Raw genomic sequence first — 19,095 nt, forward strand, 5'->3', positions numbered from 1 at the left:
AACATTACTTCATTGCTCTTGAATTCAATCCCCCGACTAATAAAGGCTAATATACCTACACCTTCTTAACCACCCTATCAAGGTGCACTGTAAACTTGAGAGATCTAAGGATTTGGACCCCAAGGTCCCTCTGTTCTTCCACACTGTTGAGACTCCTGCTATTAACCACATATTCCACCTTCCAGTTTGACCTTCCAAAGTGCATCACATCACACTTATATGAATTGAACTCCATCTGCTACTTCTCCATCAACTCCGCATCTGGTTGACATCCTGTTGCAACCTATGACAACCTAATATACTGTCAACAACACTTGCAATCTTTGTAATATCTGCAAACTACTGATCCACCCTTCCACTTCTTCGTCCAAGTTATTTATAAAAAGCATAAAGAGCAGGAGTCCCAGAACAGATCCCAGTGGAATGCAACTGGTTACTGACCCCCAGAGGTCCCTGTAGAGCCTTTAAAGTTGGTGTTCATTGCAGCCACTGGTGAGGAATGAATGTTTCGGGTGGGACTGGGTTGCTGATCGAGGGCCAGCTTGATCCTGGAGGGTAGCATGTTCCCGAGAGCAGCTAGAGTTGCATTTGGTAAGAAGTGGAGGATGTGGCTGGATCCTCGCGACTTGGAGATGGCAGAAAGGATTTGGGGTGTGAGAAGGCGAATCCCTCACCACACACCGGGCCAAATCTGTGGCTTCAGTATGGAGCATCTGAGCTTCCGTTCGATGCCGAAGCCCCAGATGTTAGAAGTGGTCATGGTAGCTTGCATTGCCGCGGCCTTGCCATAAATAAAATTGATGCACAATAAATAACTCGAGAGGCTGAGACTGAGACCACGATCTGTGCCGTGACCCGGTCTTTCTGAGGAAGGGTCAAGGTGTTACAAGGTCAAAGAGGGAGGAGCCACAGGTACAGTCACATAATAGGGTGGAGCCAGTAATCAAGAATACAGCAGATGACAAACAGCAGTGGACCCAGCAACGATCCTTGAGACACTCCACTAGTCACAGGCCTCCGGTCTGAGAGATAAGATGCTCTGGTTTTATTTCTCAGCATGTGGCTGAACTGTGATCTCTCTGACCACTGCCTTTCCAACATTCAGTCTTTGCCTTGTCTGAATCTCTCCTCAGTTCAGTTCCCCGAACCTTTCTATCACTCCATGGGCATCAGGCAGTGGGTCGAAGGGTTCATGCACTTACTTATAGATCATTCCGACTCTTTTGAGTTGGAACTCAGTCAAATGATGAATAGTGGAAGACTTACAAATGGTTCAAAGACTTGAGGCCTCGGAATGTGTATTTGGAGAGCCTTTGGATATTGTTGTTCTCGATGAACCTATGAGCATAGGAAGAAAACCAGTGTTCAACATGATGCACCATCAATCACTCAAAAGACTGTGGTAGAGAAACCAATAGGCTTTTATTCACTTGAGAACTTAGCATGTTCCGACTGTTCAGTTGTCCTACACTGAGTAACAGGGCTGTAGAACAGTCAACTTTATACCGGAGCCTGTGGGGATGGGCCACAGGTACATCCGGCCAATAGGAATGCTAGACCAGACAATTATACATGTCAGTGGTTTACCACACAATACAGGTTGTTGCGTCTGAAGGTTTGAAACTTGTGGAGAAATACTCACAGGTATTGCAGGTGGGATAAACCATTGAAGGCATTATCTCCAATCGAGGTGAAGGTGTTTGAGTTCAGCAGGCTGTGGAGAAAGAGACAACAAAGAGCCGTGGGCATCTAGGATGCTGGAGAAACTCAGCAGGTCAAACAGTGTATATAGCAAAGATGAAGATACCTAGCCAACATTTCGGGTTTGAGCCCTTCATCAAGGAATGAAGAAGTGTCGGCAGGTCCCTGAACAAAATGTTGGAGGGGGGGCGGTGCAGAAGGAGAAACATAGAGCCACAGGCAGAAGGTAATAGGTGGATAAAGGAGGAAGGGCACACCAGCAAATGGGGAGGAGGGGGGAAGGCTTTGTGAATGGAGATGGAAGGGGTTGGAGAGCTGGAGTAAAGAAGACAGAGGCACAGGGAAAAGAGGGAGAAGAGGGAGCAGTCCAGCACAAACCGGAGAAGCCGATGTTAATGCCATCAGATTGAAAAGTGTCCAGACAGAATATTCGGTGTTGTTCCTCTGATTTATGAGTGGCCTTGGTTTGACAGTGCAGGAGGCCATGGACAGACATGTCAGTGAGGGAGTGTGGAGCATAATTGAAATGGTTGGCCACTGGGAGATCCCTGTCATTGATGTGGACAGAACAAAGGTGCATAGCGAAGAGATCTGCAAGTCTGCGTCTGGTCTCTCTGATGTAGAGAAGGCCACCGGGTGCAGTAGATAACTCCCACAGATACACAAGTCAAGTGTTGCTTCACTTGACTTGTTTGGTAATAATATCTGAAAAATAGCTCAATGCAATATTCCACTATTCAAGTTGTTCAGGAAATAGATGGAATGAAAAAGGGAGATGGGATAACAGTAAGGACATAATGGTTTTAGAGACAGACGATGCGATTGACAGGTCAGGAACAGAAAGTATGCACTTAGATCTGAGAAGGAACTGCTCTATGACTTGGCATACTATTCAGGCCACCAAAAGAAGAAATCAGCAGAGTGATTCTGTGCATTGGAACATCAGGGGTTTTCAATTATTCCAGTACTCATGGCAGCAACAGAGCATAGGGCAAAGAAGAGGTGTTTCCAAAATTTGAAGTTCACATTTATTGTCAGAGTACATACATGACATCACATACAACCTCAAGATTCTTTTTCGTATGGGCCAGGCAAAATGTACTCAAGAAAAAATATGTATTCAAAAGAGAGAAATGTAAACAAGAAGAAAGTGCAAACAAACTGGGCAATATAGAACATAAATATTCAAGAATAAATAATGTGCAAGGTAAGAGTCCCTAAATGAGTCCCTGATTGAGTTTGTCATTGAGTCTGATGGTGGAGGGGGAGCAGCTGTTCCTGAACCTGGTGGTGCGAGTCTTGTGGCAGCAGCGAGAACAGAGCGTGTGCTGGGTGGTGCGGATCCTTGGTGATGGCTGCTGCTCTCCGATGGCAGTGTTCCCTGTAGATGTTCGTGATGGTGGGGGGGGTTTTGTCTGGGATGTACTGGGCTGTGCCCACTCCCTTTTGGAGAGCTTTCAGGGGATTTTTTAACGGTTATTGCTGTATCTGGTTCTGTAATAGAGATATATCAAGGGGACCAGGTCATTGAGAGAGCAAGGAGAGGATGGTGATAATTGAATCATGGTTTCAAGTTAAAATGCAAAAATGTGGGTCTAAAGGCTCAGAGGAAGGTTAACATCAAAAGCCCAGGAGAGGATAAAGGGAAATCAAGTATTAATAGATTCATTCTTAATGGAAGTAGAGGCCACCCATTAGGTGAGAACCCAAAGTTGCCCCTTCCTGGATTGTGATAGAGATAGAGGTGATGGCAAAGGAAGGAAGGTAAAGGTGTGGAGCACATGAGGTGAATGATTCCAGGTTGGACTCTGGTCAGAGGGCTGAAGTGATGGGCTATTCCATGGTTAGGGGTTCTATGGCAGCAAGAGAGATATCAGAATGGTGAGTGGCCAAGGATGTTTCTGAGTAGCTGAGGAATATTCTCAAGGAATTACTTTGGTACTACTGGCAAGGTCGTAAGTGAATACTTATCACCGTTAGTGCAACGCTGTTACAGCACCAACGATCAGGACTGGGGTTCAAATCCCACACTGTCTGTAGGTGTTTGTACGTTCTCCCCAAGTTTGCATGAGTTTTCCTCAGGGACTCCGGTTTCCTCCCACCCTTCAAAAGGTCAATTGGTTATAATTGGGCGGCATGGACTCATGGGCCAAAAGGGCCTGTTATCATGCTGTATGTCTAAATTTAAATTTAAAATATGCATATGGGTGCCTGGAATGGGAGGGTGTGAGCTATAAGGAGAGATTGCATAGGCTCTGATGGTTTTCTCTGGAGTAAAGGAAGTTTATAAAATCATGAGTGGTATAGATGGTCACCAACTTTTTCCTGAGCAGGGGATGTTGAAAACTAGAGGTTGAAAACTAGAGGTTATTGGTTTAAATGAAAGAGGGACTATTTAAAGGAGACCTGAAGGAGATCTTTTTGACACAATGGGTGTTGGGAATGTCGGGAAAGGCCAGAGGATTTAGGAGAGGTGGGGATGAGAGAGGGCGAACAAATTTAACTTCTTAAGAGGACCCAACACACTAGTGGCATCATGAAGAAAGCACGTCAGCACCTCTACTTCCTCAGGAGTTTGCAGAGGTTTGGTATGACATCGGAAACCCTGAAAAATTTCAACAATATGTGGTGGAAAGTGTGCCGATCATGGTCTGATATGGGAACACCAATATCCCGGAGTGTAAAGCCCTGCAAAAGGTAGTGGGCACAGCCCAGGATATTACAAATAAAACCCTCCCCACTATTGAGAACATCTACAGGGAACACTGGCGTCGGAGAGCAGCAACAACTATCAAGGGTCCACACCATCCCAGGACACGTTCTATTCTCACTGCCACATCAGGAAGGAGGCATCGGTGCCACAAGACACGCCCCACCAGGTTCAGGAACAGCTACTACCCCTCCACCATCATACAAACTCAACGACAAACTCAATCAGGGACTCATTTAAGGACTCTCACTCATGCATTTTGATTTTTTTTTCTCTATATATTGCACAGTTTGTTTACATTTCTTTATTTGTTTACATCAGGAGATTATGTACAGTTTTTTTGCACTACCAATTAGTGGTAATTCTGCTGTGCCTGCAGGAAAAAGAATCTCAGGTTTGTATGTACTCTAACAATAAATCTGAAATCTGATTACAATGTGTAAAGGATATTTGGACAGCTATATGGATAGGAAATGGGATCTGAGCCAAACACAAGGGAATAATCTAGCTCAGCTAGGCACCTTACTAGCATGGATAAATTAGGTTGAACGGTCTGCTTCTGCTCTGTAAAACTCTTTATGTACACACTGCCTGATTCTTGATCACTGAGGCAAAACTCATAGATCTGCAAGTCAGAGAAATCGTTATGAATCTATTTTATTTAAATTGTGCATGGTTGTAAGTAGTGGTCACTGACCTAGAATGTCCAACCAATCAATGGTTTAGCAGCCCCACGCATACCAAATCCCCCGATTCAATGCCTATTTCAATGTCGATGTCTAGTTTGGGGGAGAGCCATTCTTTTGTTTCTGAAGGCTACACATCCTAAATCAGTTCAGGAGGTACGAGGGAAACATCTAACGTTGCAGATATGATCTGCCAATGCAGACATGTGGCCTTTAGCACCACATTGAGGTCTTCCCTGGTACTCACAGGAATTGTAATGAAGGGATGTGGGCAAAGGCATCTTCTGGAATTCGACGGAATTTCGCATTCACAAATGTCCTGGAATAACAAAATGTTATCAGTTGTACATCATGAATCATGAAAATGATCTCTGCACACTATCTACTTTGCAGAGAACACAAATCATTACAGCAGAGTACAGGCCTGTTGTTGGGCCAACCAATAGAAATATGGCCAACTCCATAAAAAGAACTAAACCCTCCCTAACTCAGAACCCAATTTTTCTTTCATCCATGTGCCTGTCTAAGGCTTGAAGATAATCTTTGGATTTCCACTGCTTCGCCTATCTGCGTGAATGCAAAAAAGGGGGAGGGGGGTGTTCATTTCCCTCTGGGTTCCCTCTGTCTAGGTTTTCATGCACAAAAGCCACATTATCGCGTTTCAAAAAAAAGTTGATTTACCATTTATTAGAGGATGGAAAAGGCGGATTGAGCAGTCCTTTTATGTAGCCCAGAGCAGTGTGCCAGCTTCCTAGGGCAAAGGCGGGGTGGGGGGAGGGGGGTGGGATGTGTAGCACAGCAGTGATGCCCTGCGACAGTCCGCCACCCTGCTGCCTCGCTGCCTGACAGCCCCCTGCCCTGCTGTCTGACAACACCTCACTCCCCTACCTGACAGCCCTCCCCACACACCACTGCCTGACAGCCCACCACCCTGCTCCCTTCCTCCTCCATTGTCTCCATTCCCCTCCCTCCCCACCCACTCCCTCTCTTCCAATCCCCTTCCTTGCCTCATCTCCCCCCCTATCAGCCCCACACCAACTCCACCACTCTGCTGCATCCTGACAGCCTTGTCGCCCTGCTGACTGATAGTCCCGTCAAGAGCAGGGGGGAGTAAGGTAGCTGGCGGCGTGAGGGGGGAGCGGCATGAGGGGGTGGAGTGAAGGAGGGGGTGTTGTGAGGGAGTGGGTGGCATGAGGGAGGGGGGTGGAGTGAGGGAACAGGCATTGTGAGGGAAGGGGCCGGAGTGAGGGAGTGGGTGGTGTGAGGGAATAGGGTGGAGTGAGGGAGCGTAGCCTGACGGCTCCACTGGTCGCTTCGTGACAGTGCAGTGTGGCGATGGGGCTGTCAGTGCGACATCAATCCTCTTCCCTTCCTGTTTCGAGCCTTTTACGCAGGAGGTGGAGCGACTTTGCTCCACCTCTGACACTACCACCCTTGACGAAGGAACCCTGGATCGCATTGAACCTGTCAATCCATCTTTGGGCCTTTTATGCAGGTAAGTGGAGCATTTTAAAGGCAGAGGAAACCTGACTTTACAATTTGCTAATTTTCACAATAAAAGGGCCTACCTAGTGTCAGAGGTGGAGCAAAGTTGCACCGCCTCCTAGCTAAATGGACAAGTGTTGAAACCAGTTCAAAAGGGGGATGGCTGATGATGTCCTCAGCCTGTGACCGAAGTGTGCAAATTTTAAAATTAAAAGGGACTGTTCCTGATAAAGAAGTTGCAAACTCAATGTTGAATTGTGATGTTGATCCTTTCAAAACTTCAAACAGTTTGAAATTTACATGAAGCAGAATAGTCCCCCAATCCTAGACACAGGAGAAGGTATAGAGCCGGTTTATCATCAGAATTTCTTGCCAAAGTAGTAACTGGTGGAATGGCGAGAGAGTTCTTGCATTAAATTGTGGTGAATGATTGAAATGGGGTTTGAAGCTTGAGGACTGCAGCAAGACCAGTGCAGTTACTGCAAGTTCCAGTTCCAGAAAGGTCATTCTAGGTTCCAGATTTACAATTATTTATAACAACTGTCTAAGGAGAAGAGTGGATCCAACCCTTACTATTTACGTAGAGGCCTACGGTTGGCAAGTTTCTTCTTTCATGTATCCACTTTCACTTCCACATGAGAGTGAAACCTGACAGCAATATTGGATATATTTTATATATATATCCACAACTGGAAATTATTGACACTGTTTAGAGGGTAAAACATTATGAACGAAATGGAACTGCTGACATTCAATGGACTGTTTAATGTTAGATTAGATCATATGGCTCCAAAGCATCAGTACAAGTTTTTTCAACTAAATCCCACATTGCCAGGTATGCAGATAGATTGTTTTCTCGATTGAAGTTCACATTGGATCAAAGGAATTGGATCTACTGGGTGGGGAAAATAAACATTTTGACCCTCTGTAGGACTTTACTAAATCTTCTTGATTTTCGTTGTCAGGACAACTCAATTGGCGAGGGTGCAGGGGTAGCGACGGTGACAGGCATTTGCGTTTCCCTGGCGCAGGCAATGGCAGAGTGGTTCCAGCTGCGTGGGGGGATTAATGGTAACGAAGACAACCATTGATCCCACATTGACGCGTAACCTCCCTGAGCGGGCCTGTGTGAGGTGCCGGAGCGGTGCTCTGTTGAGATCTGGCAGCACTGCACCCCTGACTGCGACAGATGTCCCATGACTCCTATTAGCTGCCGGGACAGATTCCCAGCAAGGCTCTGAACTTGCGGCCTAATTAAAGCTGGTTCATTGCTGGGTGAATGTAAGTATCGCGCTCTGAGCCCCCAAAGAGAAGTGAAATCAAGTTTATAGAGAAAATAAACAATAACATGAATTGCTCCACCAATGGGCACTCCATTGGCTGAAATGGGCAATGGGTGTTATGAGGTCAAGCAAAGCATTTTTGAAATGTAAGTGTTTTTTTTTACAGCCAATCCTAACACAAATCATTGCAAATGATCGTGGACTCGGTCAAAATAATAATAAAAGTGATTCACTCCCTGGCGTGTATGTTCTACATCACAGCAGAGGGCCGTGCTGCTGTGAATTATGTCGAATCCCTTTTGTAAAAGGACTCAGTAGCGTAAACGCTGAATCCACCTTTCAAATTTAACAAAGATTGTGAGTTGGGCAATAAGACAGCTTCTCTATGTAAAAAGGGCTTATGTTAAAGGGGCTTAAGAGTCTCTTAACTGCCCCTATTGCTCCAGCCTCCACCACCACCCCTGGCAAAGCATTCAGGGCACTCACAAATATCTGTATAAAAAAAACATACCCCTGATGTATCCCATAAATTTTCCACCCTTCACTTTGTGCAGATATCCTCTGGTGTTTGCTGCTCCCACCTTGGAAAAAGGTATTGGTTGGCCACCCTATCTATGCCTCTCATAATCTTGTAGATCCCTATTAAGTCACCTCTCATCCTTCTTTGCTCCAAAGAGAAAAGTCTTAGCTCTGCTAACCATGCCAGATAAGACATAGTTTCCAACTAGGAAACATCCTGGTAACTCTCCTCTGCACCCTCTCCATAGCTTCCACATCCTTCCTATAATGCGGTGACCAGAACTAAGCACAATACCCCAAGTGTAGTTTTACCAAAGATGTACAGAACTGCAACATTACCTCACGATTCCTGAACTCAATCCCCCAACTAATGAACCCTAGCATCCATAGGCTTTCTTAACTATCCTATCCACTTGTGCGGCAACCTTCATAGATGTGTGGATTTGGACCCCAAGGTCCCTCTGTTCTTTCACACTATTTCAGTTGCAATTATCTGCTTTGGCTTGGCTTGGATCTCATTATCAATGTGAAGTATTGTGTGCTGTTTCGGTCACCTAACCACAGGAAAGATATCAATCAGACTGAAAGAGTGCAGAGGAGATTTATAAGGATGTTGCTGGGATTTGAGGAACTGAGTTACAAGAAAAGGTTAAACAGGTTTGGACTTGTTGGAGCATTGGAGAATGAGCGTTGGAGAAGTATACAAAATAATGAGGGGTGAATGTGGGCTCAATTTTAACTTCTAAGAAAAATATGAATAGGTACATGGATGGGAGGGGAATGGAGGGCAGTGGTCTGGTGAAAGTCAACAGGAATAGGCAAAGTAATAGTTCAGCACAGACTAGATAGGCCAAATGGCCTGTTTTTATGCTGTAGTATTCTATGGATAGGGGCTGTTATTTGGATGGAGTGTTCAGGGCAAGGCTATCCTTCAGCGATCAGCGGCGACACAAGTTGTGTAGTGATCTGATGTAACACAAGCAGCACAGATCAGATGTTGTCCCACATAACCCTCCCTGTGTGACATAACAGGTTGAACAGGAGGTGAACACAATGTCTAGCCTCCTGCTCCTTCACTTATAACCATCCGCTTGTGTCTTGAGCAGTTTGTGTTTTTTCCTGTGCTTGAAAATAAAATACACATATTTGCGAAAAAAAATACACATTTTTAAAAACATAAGTTGCCATTTGCTTCTCTAATGGCTGTAGGTTTTCTTGTGCACTAATTACTAAAGACAGAATGTGAAGGCAACAGAACTTGACTGGAATACAAAGCACATGTAGATGTGGTCCAAACACTGGAGATCAAACCACAGAGAGGGATCATCGATCTTGTCACAAACCGTTGAGTGGGAGATGGGGCTGTGTGAGGATGCCAGATGGCTGAATATTACAGAGAAGGTTTGTGGTAAATTTGAGTTTCTGCTGTTGGAATCCAATCCATGATTTACCACATGCCCATTGCTCATTTTGGCTCTGTACCAACTATACAAACCCCAAAGTAAGTATGTTCCTGTGTGTGAGTGAGAGATACATAAAAAGCCCAAACAATCAAATGTTTATTTTAGTCTGCGCAGATGCACAAAGTGAAAAAAATTGCCAAACCGCTAAAATAAATAAATGCTGTCTGTGGCCAGTCACTGGAAGGCCGATGGAGAGAGTAGGTAAGGCTAGAACCACTGCTGACGGTTGTTCTGACATTGTCCACATGATGAATAATGGGCCGTGATGTGCTGAGGTTCAATGTCCTGGGTGCTGCAAAGTATGGACCTGGCCCCATTGCCGCACAATATTCAAGTCAGCTGGACTTCGCCACACCACCTATCCTTTGTGGAAATGTTTTTCCAGACCAACACCTTTGACTACAAGGCAATCAAGCAGTGGTCAGCACAGAATGTCCTGCAGACACTGAGGATGAGGACTCAATGGACACTGTGGGGTAGTCCCCTGAGCAGACTGTCCAGGTCATCTGATGGAATGCCTCTTCACCAGTGTTCACTAACAGGGACCAGGACTTAGCCCAGCTGGCAGTAAGAGGAGCCCTTGCAGTCAAATCCTTCCTATACAACCAGAAAGTCACCCAGAATGCACGTTGTCCCTGAGATGACTGCGGTTGAGTGGAGACAGTCACCCACCTCTTTGCAGAATGCAGATTCACTAAGAGTGTGCGGAGAAAGATACAAGGTTCATCCCCAGCAACAGCATGACAGAGGTCTCTGATCTATGGGCTGATCCTAGGGACACATATAGAGACAGACATCCAGACCTGCTGGAAGACCATCAATTCAGTGAAAGAAGCACTTCGGTCTGCCCGAAACTTGTTGGTCTTCCAGCACATGGAGATGTCGGTGAGGGATGGCTGCCAAATGGCACATTCCAGGCTGCAGGAGTATGCACTGAAGATTGGTGCAGCTAATGTGAGGGTGCTGTAGGGAAGGACCACGTCCTTCCGCTACCAGGCATTGAGACCAAAGAAAAGCCCCTCAAACAAAAGAGGGGAAAATAACAACAAGGTGCCACAGTAGTGACAATGTAACAAATTGGAGGATTAATAATGTATAGTCATGAAATGTATGAATATGACACTCAGGATATGCTAAAGACTGCACCATTTTCCTTCGTACGTGGTTTTATTGTGAACAAGGTTTATTTTTGAAAAAGAAAGTGCCACACCGGCATTTCTGTCCATGGCCTCGTGTACTGCCAGGTTGAGAACATTTGCAAATTGGAGGAACAACACCTTGTATTCCATCTCAGTACTCTTCAACCAGATGGCATCAATCCATTCTCAGTTTCCATTAATCCCCTCCCTGTTCTCTCTTTCCTGACCTATGTCTCCTTTCCTCCAGCTCCCCATCCCCTTCCCTTCCTTCTCCTATAAGAGAGTTGCCCTTCGTAGCCCACTGCCCTCTCCTCCATCACCTTTTATCCACCTTTTAGCCTGTTCTCCTCCCATTTCACTTCCCTCCTCTCCCCTCTTTTTTATTCAGGTGCCTGGCGATGGGCTCAGGCCCAATCTGTTGACTGCCTTTTACTTCCTGTAGATGCTGCGTGACCTGCTGAGTTTCTCCAGCACTTTTTTTTTGTGAACTGCAGATGAGCTCAGGACACGGGCCTGGGATATCATGGTTGTAACAGACATGAAAGAACATAAGAAATAGGAGCAGGAGTCATCCATCTGGCCTGTTGAACCTGCTCCACTATTCAATGTGATCATGGCTGATCTGATGATGGGATCATCACCACTGACCTGTCTTTTCCCCATATCCCTTAATTCCCTTACTATATAAAAACCTTGTCTTAAATATATGTACTGAGGTTGCCTCCACTGCTTCAATGGGCAGCAAATTCCATAGATTCACCATGCTCTGGGAAAAGGAGTTCCTCCTCATCTCCATCCTAAATCTACTACCTTGAATCTTGAGGCTACGTCCCCTAGTTCTGGTTTCCCCACCAATGGGAACAATTAACCTACCTCTATCTTATCACAAGGCTGAGAGAGTGATAGGACTGGCAGCTCGATGTACCATGGTGCAGATGCCTCGGGCATGACTGAGGCAGAGGATAAAGAGGAGGGGGAATTTGTGATTTTCATTCGGGAGAACCCACCTGATATCACCCCTTCCTACTTTAGTCTATAAAGGATCCCATCTCTGTGGATGCTGCCTGTCCCGCTGAGTCTTTCTAGAAGCTTATTGGATGACAACCTAGTTGACGTGGTTAGTAGATGACTCCAGTCCTGGTTGATAGTGAAGACGGTTATCTGAGATTTCAGCATAATCAAGATGCACTGGGAAAGAGGGCCAAGGATTGGCAGATGAAATGTAAATCGGATAGGTTTTAGGTGTTGCACCTTAGTAGGTTAAACCAGGGTGGGATTTACATGAAGGGTAGGGCTCTAGGGTGTGTTGTGCAAGAGAGAGACCCAGAGGTGCAGGTACATAGTTACCCTGAACTGGCCACAAAGGTAAATAGTGGGGATGATGGCCCTCATTGAGTACAGGACTTAGGACATCATGTGCAGTATCTTGGTGTGATCAGGGGTGGCACAGTTAGTTCAATACTATTACAGTGTCAGCGACCTGAGTTTGAAATCCAGTGCTGTCTCTGAGGAGTTTCTACATTCTCCCTGTGTCTGTGTGGGTTTCCTCCGAAGACTCCGGTTTCCTCCCATCCTTCAAAATGTACTGGGGGTTGCAGGTCAATTGTGGTATTTGGGTGGCATGGGCTTGTGGGTTGGAAAGGCTTGTGTGTCTAAATTTAATATTTACTGTACTGAGATTTTAAATGTAACTTTGTGTGTATATATATATGTGTGTGTGTGTGTGTGTGTGTGTGTGTGTGTGTGTGTGTGTGTGTGTGTGTGTGTGTGTGTGTGTGTGTGTGTGTGTGTGTGTAATATTCAAATTTTGCGGACCAATTTTTGGGGTAAAGTTTAGGGGATTGGCTATAACGTTCAATCTTATTTTGACTGCGCTAAATACTTGTGTTGTTTGAGGTTTCAGGAGCTTGGACGAGCGGCCAAAGACTGGGCAAGGGTCCATGGTTGACATGTCAGAAGATCTTGTGGGAGTGCAGCCTGGGCCTGGTTGAGAATCCACAGTCAGGGCATCGGGAGCTTGGATGGATGGGAGGCTGGAGCCTAAGGCAAGAGTCCACATTTGGGGCGTCGGGAGCTCTGGAGGGCAAACAGTCGGAGCCAAAAACACTAGGCAGGTGTCGACTTTTACACAGTCATTTATCACATTTGGAGTATTCTGTTCAGTTCTGCTATTTAAATCATGAGGGGCATCAAGAGGTTAAACAGCCATCATGTTTTTCCGCAGTATAGCAGAGTCTAAAACCAGAGAGCATAGATGTAAGGTGAAAGAGGAAAGATTTAAAAGGGACCTGGGAGGCAGATTTTCACACAGACTTCATGGAACAAGTTGTCAGAGCAAGTGGTGGAGGACTCTTAGGTAGATGAATAGGAAAGGTTTAGATGGGCATGGGCCATTCACAGGTAGTTGGGACTAACTGAGGTAGTGACTGTCCTGAGTGGGACCATGGACCTGGTCATTGTAGTGATGGTCCTGAGTGGGTCCATGGACCTAGTCATTATAGTGACTGTCCTGAGTGGGGCCATGGACCTGGTCATTGTAGTGACTGTCCTGAGTGGGACCATGGACCTGGTGATTGTAGTGACTGTCCTGAGTGGGACCATGGACCTGGTCATTGTAGTGACTGTCCTGAGTGGGACCATGGACCTGGTCATTGTAGTGACTGTCCTGAGTGGGACCATGGACCTGGTCATTGTAGTGACTGTCTGGAGTGGGACCATGGACCTGGTCATTGTAGTGACTGGAGTGGGACCATGGACCTGATCATTGTAGTGACTGTCCTGAGTGGGACCATGGACCTGGTCATTGTAGTGACTGGAGTGGGACCATGGACCTGGTCATTATAGTGACTCTCCTGAGTGGGACCATGGACCTAGTCATTGTAGTGGCTGTCCTGAGTGGGATCATGGACCTGGTGATTGTAGTGACTGTCCCGAGTGGGACCATGGACCTGGTAATTGTAGTGACTGTCCCGAGTGGGACCATGGACCTAGTCATTGTAGTGACTGTCCTGAGTGGGACCATGGACCTAGTCATTGTAGTGACTGTCCTGAGTGGGATCATGGACCTGGTGATTGTAGTGACTGTCCCGAGTGGGACCATGGACCTGGTAATTGTAGTGACTGTCCCGAGTGGGACCATGGACCTAGTCATTGTAGTGACTGTCCTGAGTGGGATCATGGACCTGGTAATTGTAGTGACTGTCCTGAGTGGGACTATGGATCTGGTCATCATGGTAACTGTCCCAAGTGGGACCATGGACCTGGTCATTGTAGTGACTGTCTGGAGTGGGAGTATAGACTTGGTCATTGTGATAACTGTCCCGAGAGGGACAATTGACCTGGTGAATTCTACAGGATTCTGAGAAGCATGGATAAGATAGACAGCCAGCACCTTTTTCCCAAGGCAGGTGTAGCAAACACCAGAGGTCATGTGTAGAAAGTGAAGGGAGGAAAGTTTAGGGGTAAGTTTTTTGTGTCACACTGAGAGTTGTGGATGCCTGGAATGCATTGCCAGCGATGGTGGTGGAGGCTGGTACAATAGGGGTAATTAAGAGATGGGTTAGAACATTAGGGGCATTTAAGAGACTCTTGGACAGGCACATGGGTGGAAGAAAAATAGAGGGTTATGAGATTTTGTTTTTATTGGTAGGAATATATGGGTTGGCACAACATGATGGGCCGAAGGGCCTGTACTGTGTTGTAATGTTCTATATCCATTGGCCTGGTCATTGTGGTGAGTGTCGTGTGAGGGACTAGTGACCTTGACATTGTGATGGCTGTCCCGAGTGGGACCCTGGACCCAGACATGGAGCTGAGCTTTGTGGTGTCCTGGCTACACACTGACCAGATGGTGAGGAAGTGGAAGCCTGCCCAGATGGGCCATCCACAATGTGACATGCCTGAACTCAGTGACGCCCTGGCAGCTCAAGACCTGCCTGTAGCCCATCCAATAGTGGTTCTTCTGCCTGCTGCTGACCGGACAAAGGGAATGGCAGGTACAGATTTGCTCTGGATTGGAAGTGCGTGCAGTCACAGGCAGGACTCAGGACACCGAGGGGAAATCACCCAAATCCCCTACCCAGTCACAGGGACTCCAGACGACACCCGAGGACAGGATTAAGCCTGGGAGTCGGGCGCTGTGCGGCAGTAGCACTACCCACTGCACCACTATGCCATCTTCCAAAATAAAAACAGAGCCTCCTGAAAATGCTCAGCCAGTCAGGTGGTATCTGTGGAGGGAGAAGTGGGCACAATATTTTCAGCCAAGTCTTGAATCGGTTGGAAGTTTACAGAGGGCAGAGAGAGATTCGAACCCTTCACCAATGAAAAGGCTGTTCATTGAAGGCAGAGAGAAATTCAAACGGAGCGCAATTGACAGGGATGTTTCCATCAAATAAGGTATGAAGATTAGCACACAGATTTCCTCTGCAAACATTGCACAGACCCGCTGCCAGCAGCATGTGTCAACCCCGATCTAACTTACAAGCAACAGGTTTGACTTACAGAGAGATGAGGTCCCCGGCAAAGGTCTGAGGGATGAACTTGGAAGCCACACAGAAGGCGCTGTCCCTCGTGCATGAGCAGGTCGCTGGGCATTTCGGGTCTCTGGGCCACTTTGCGTCTGCCGAGAAGCAGAGCAAGAGGATCCAGAGCAGAGAGCTGGGCGCAGTGGCTGGGAGCCTGAAGCAGACTCCCTTCGGTTCTATCATGCCCAACTGCTGGTCCGTCACTGCAGGTCAACTCAAGCTTTCTCACGGATTATTCCTGTCTCCTGGCCGATTGGCAGCTTGGTGGGAGGAACCATCCACTTTATATTCGGTCTGTTCCCCTCCTGCATATCAATGGTCTCTAACAATGCCCCGGGTTCAGATTCTCAGGCTGCATCTCTCGAGCTCCTGGATTTCCAGAGAGAGGGGAGAGAGTTAAAGGAGGAGGATTTTCTGCTGATGTCAGGCACTCAAGCTATTGATTGTTTGACAAATGAAGTCATGGGCTCAGCTGAAGTTCACATATTGATAGCATTCAAACTAGAGCCATCAGCAGAATCCTGGCTCAGCAGTGAACAGACAGGCATTGTTTAACTGCAGCTCATGGCCAGACCTGGTTTGAGGGAGCCCACAAATGAGGGAAGGTGCATTTCTGGCCTCTATCATCAAGGACCTCCACCACCCTTTTCACTCTGCTACCATCGGGAAAAAGGTTCATGAGCCTGAAGATGAGCGCTCAGCGGCACAAGGACAGCTTCTTACCTTCCACCATCAGATTCCTGAATGATCGATGAACCAAAGACACTGCCTGACTTTGTCTTTTTCTTTTTCCTTGCACTATTTTTATTTATTTTGTAAGATGGTTTATATGAATGTTTGCCCCGTGACGCTGTCGCAAAACAACGAATTTCATGACAATCAATTCTGATTCTGGCTTTTCTCTTGAAGGTCGAGTGAGGGTGTGTCAGTGGGGAAGTGATTTAAAGATAGCTACCAAATTTTTTAAAGCAGATGTAGAAAAGGATCATAAATTGCTCCTCACAGATCTCTGTACTATACCACGTAGAGGTTGACTTGCCTGGATAACATGTGCAAGAAAGATTTTCACTCTGTTTTAGTACACCTGACAATAAACAATTCAATTCAATGCAATACAGTAGAATTCCAAAAATCCGGACCACCTAAGAATCCGGACTTTTCAAAAACTCTCAAACTTTTTAAATTTAACAGGCTCTTGACTTCATTCATAAGCGTCACAAATGCACAGTGGCAAAAAGCAGCCACTATTTTTCTTTAAAACTGCTAATTTTGACAAACGAAGCATGCTGTATTTGCTAATGAATAAATTATCAACATTTACATATTCATTTACTTCTTCTTTATTCCTCCTTAAGTTTGAATTTTAAAATGACTGCCTGAAAATCCGGACCGACCCAATAAGAACAAGAAAGGTGTGATCATAGAACATTGCAGCACAGTACAGGCCCTGTGGCCCACAACGTTGTGCCAACCAATGTAAACCTACTCCATGTTAATCATTCTAAACCCTCAAAATTGGACATTTTGGCACCGGACAGGGGTGCAGTGCTGCCAGAGCTCAAAGGAGCACCACTCCGGAACCTCAGGGGGTAGTTCCAGCACCACTTTGTCACCGTTTATGGTGAGCTCTGGCACCTAAAAAATTAGCACAGCACCCCTGGTGTCAGACATTTTGGCGCCGAACATTTTGGTGAAAAATCAAGACTTCTGTGGCCCTTCGGACATTTTGGCACACGCAGTTTGGGGCCGGGTATAAAATTATTTAAAAATTGATTAAAATTGTTCTTTGACAACAGGAACGGGGGAGGGGGGGGGGGAAGGGGGGGATGGAAGGGACCGGGGGACAGGGCTTGGCAACAGGTTCCCTCCCACTGTCCACCACTACCGCCACTTACTCACCACCAAGCCTCCAGCGCCCGAAGTGCCATGTCGGTCAGCTTGATGTGATGGAGTGCAGGGTCCCGCACAACAGCCCGAAGTGCCGCTCCTTGCTTCCTAATAAGTCTAATAAGTGAATAAATTGTAGGGAAATCCACCACTTGTTAGTGCCAACTTGTGGACACCAAACTGTGGAGGCCAAAATGTCTGAGACATCTAAACCCTCCCTCCCTGACACACATAACCCTCTATCTTTCTCACATCCATGTGCCGGTCTAAGTGTCTTTTGAATGCCCCTATTGTTCCAGTCTCCACCACCACCCCTTGCAACATTCCAAGCACCCACCATTCTCTGTGTAAAGAAATCCTTACCTCCTATTACTACAACCCTCTGCCTTCTGCAGGCAAGCCAAGTCCAAATCCAAGCTGCTAAGGTTCTATGGATCCCATGCCTCATGGCTTTCTGAATGAGCCTACCATGGGAGACCTTGTCAAGCGCCTTATTACACCACATCCACCACCTTACCTTCATCAATTTATTTTGACACCTTTTCAAAAAAAATATAGTTTCATGAGGCACGACCTGCCCCTCGCACAGCCATGCTGACCATCCCTGAGAAGGCTATTCTTCTCTAAATGCTCATAAATCCTGTCCCTAAGAATCTTCACCGATAGTTTTACCTCACCTGCTGATGCAAGATTCAGTTGTCTATAATTCCCAGGATTTTTCCCTTTCATTTTTCTTAAACAAGGGGACTACATTTGCCTTTCTCCAGTCTTTCGGTGCTTTTCCAGAGGGCCAACAATAACCTGGGGTATATTCCATCTGGTCCTGGGGACTTGCCTATCAGAATCTTTTTAAGAAGATTGAGCACTACCTCTTTTTCATCCTCAACATGCTCCATTGTATTGGCCTGTTCTTCGCTGACGTCACATTCACCAAGCTCCCACTCCCTGGTAAACACTGAATCATTTTGGGAATCCCCTCCCTACTCCCCCTCCAGGCTCAGTTCTCCCCTCACTCTTGTCTTCCTACGGTTCCTTTGCATTTTCATCAATGCAGCTTGCCAAAGCCTTTTTTTGCCCCCCTTTCAAGTCCCTTGTTGTTCCTTTCTTGTTACTGTGTAATTCTCATGAACCTTGCCAAACATTTGCTTCCCAAACTTTATGTATGCTTCCTCTTGACTAACGGTCGCTCCTCTCTTGTCAATCATGGCCTTTTTATCCCAACATGTTTCCCTGTCTCATTGGGACAAAGCTGTCCAGAACCCTGTGCAAGCAGTCCCCAAACAGCCTCCACATTTCTGCTGTACATTTTCCAGAGAAGATGGGTTCCTAATTTACTCTCCCAAGTTCTTTTCCCTATCATAATGATCTCTTCCTCAAATAAACACTTTTTCATTTTGTCTACTCCTAACCTTGTCCATGGCTATGCTAAAGGTTAGGGAGTTGTGGTCACTCTCACCAGAATGCTCTTCCACCGAGAGGTCTGTCATCTGACCAGGTTCATTACCCAGTACTAGATCCTGTTTGGCTTCTCCTCTAGCCGGCTTGTCTACTATGGGTGACAGGAGAGGTGCTACAGTTAGTCAAGAGGATGAAGGAAGCATACACCAGGTTTAGGAAGCAAAAGTCAGGCAAGGTTCCAGGGAGGAACAACAAGGGACTTAGGGGAGCTAGAAGGGGGAAGAAGGTGTGTGGTTAT

The 19,095-nt window shown here is 46.3% G+C and overlaps 2 protein-coding genes across 4 annotated transcripts in view; one reads left to right on the plus strand and one right to left on the minus strand.

Annotated features, from left to right (window-relative positions):
* The window catches only part of lgi3 (leucine-rich repeat LGI family, member 3), a 28,717-nt gene extending 9,624 nt beyond the window's left edge, over positions 1–19,093 (minus strand). The window contains exons 1-6 of one of the 3 annotated variants that reach the window (XM_069917777.1): positions 18,856–19,093; positions 17,412–17,516; positions 15,490–15,881; positions 5,345–5,416; positions 1,643–1,714; positions 1,267–1,338 (exon numbers count right to left, since the gene is read on the minus strand). In XM_069917777.1, the coding sequence (XP_069773878.1) occupies positions 1,267–1,338; positions 1,643–1,714; positions 5,345–5,416; positions 15,490–15,695 (422 nt within the window). In that variant the 5' untranslated portion in view covers positions 15,696–15,881; positions 17,412–17,516; positions 18,856–19,093. Of the gene's footprint in view, positions 1–1,266; positions 1,339–1,642; positions 1,715–5,344; positions 5,417–15,489; positions 15,891–17,411; positions 17,517–18,855 lie in introns of those variants that run through there. The other 2 variants (XM_069917780.1, XM_069917779.1) reach the window with 2 other exon arrangements.
* dmtn (dematin actin binding protein) overlaps positions 1–19,095 on the plus strand; it is a 136,427-nt gene that overhangs the window by 13,852 nt on the left and 103,480 nt on the right. The window lies entirely within an intron of this gene.

The sequence above is a fragment of the Narcine bancroftii genome, chromosome 2 (genome assembly GCF_036971445.1).
Source record: "Narcine bancroftii isolate sNarBan1 chromosome 2, sNarBan1.hap1, whole genome shotgun sequence".
NCBI classification, from domain to species: domain Eukaryota; kingdom Metazoa; phylum Chordata; class Chondrichthyes; order Torpediniformes; family Narcinidae; genus Narcine; species Narcine bancroftii.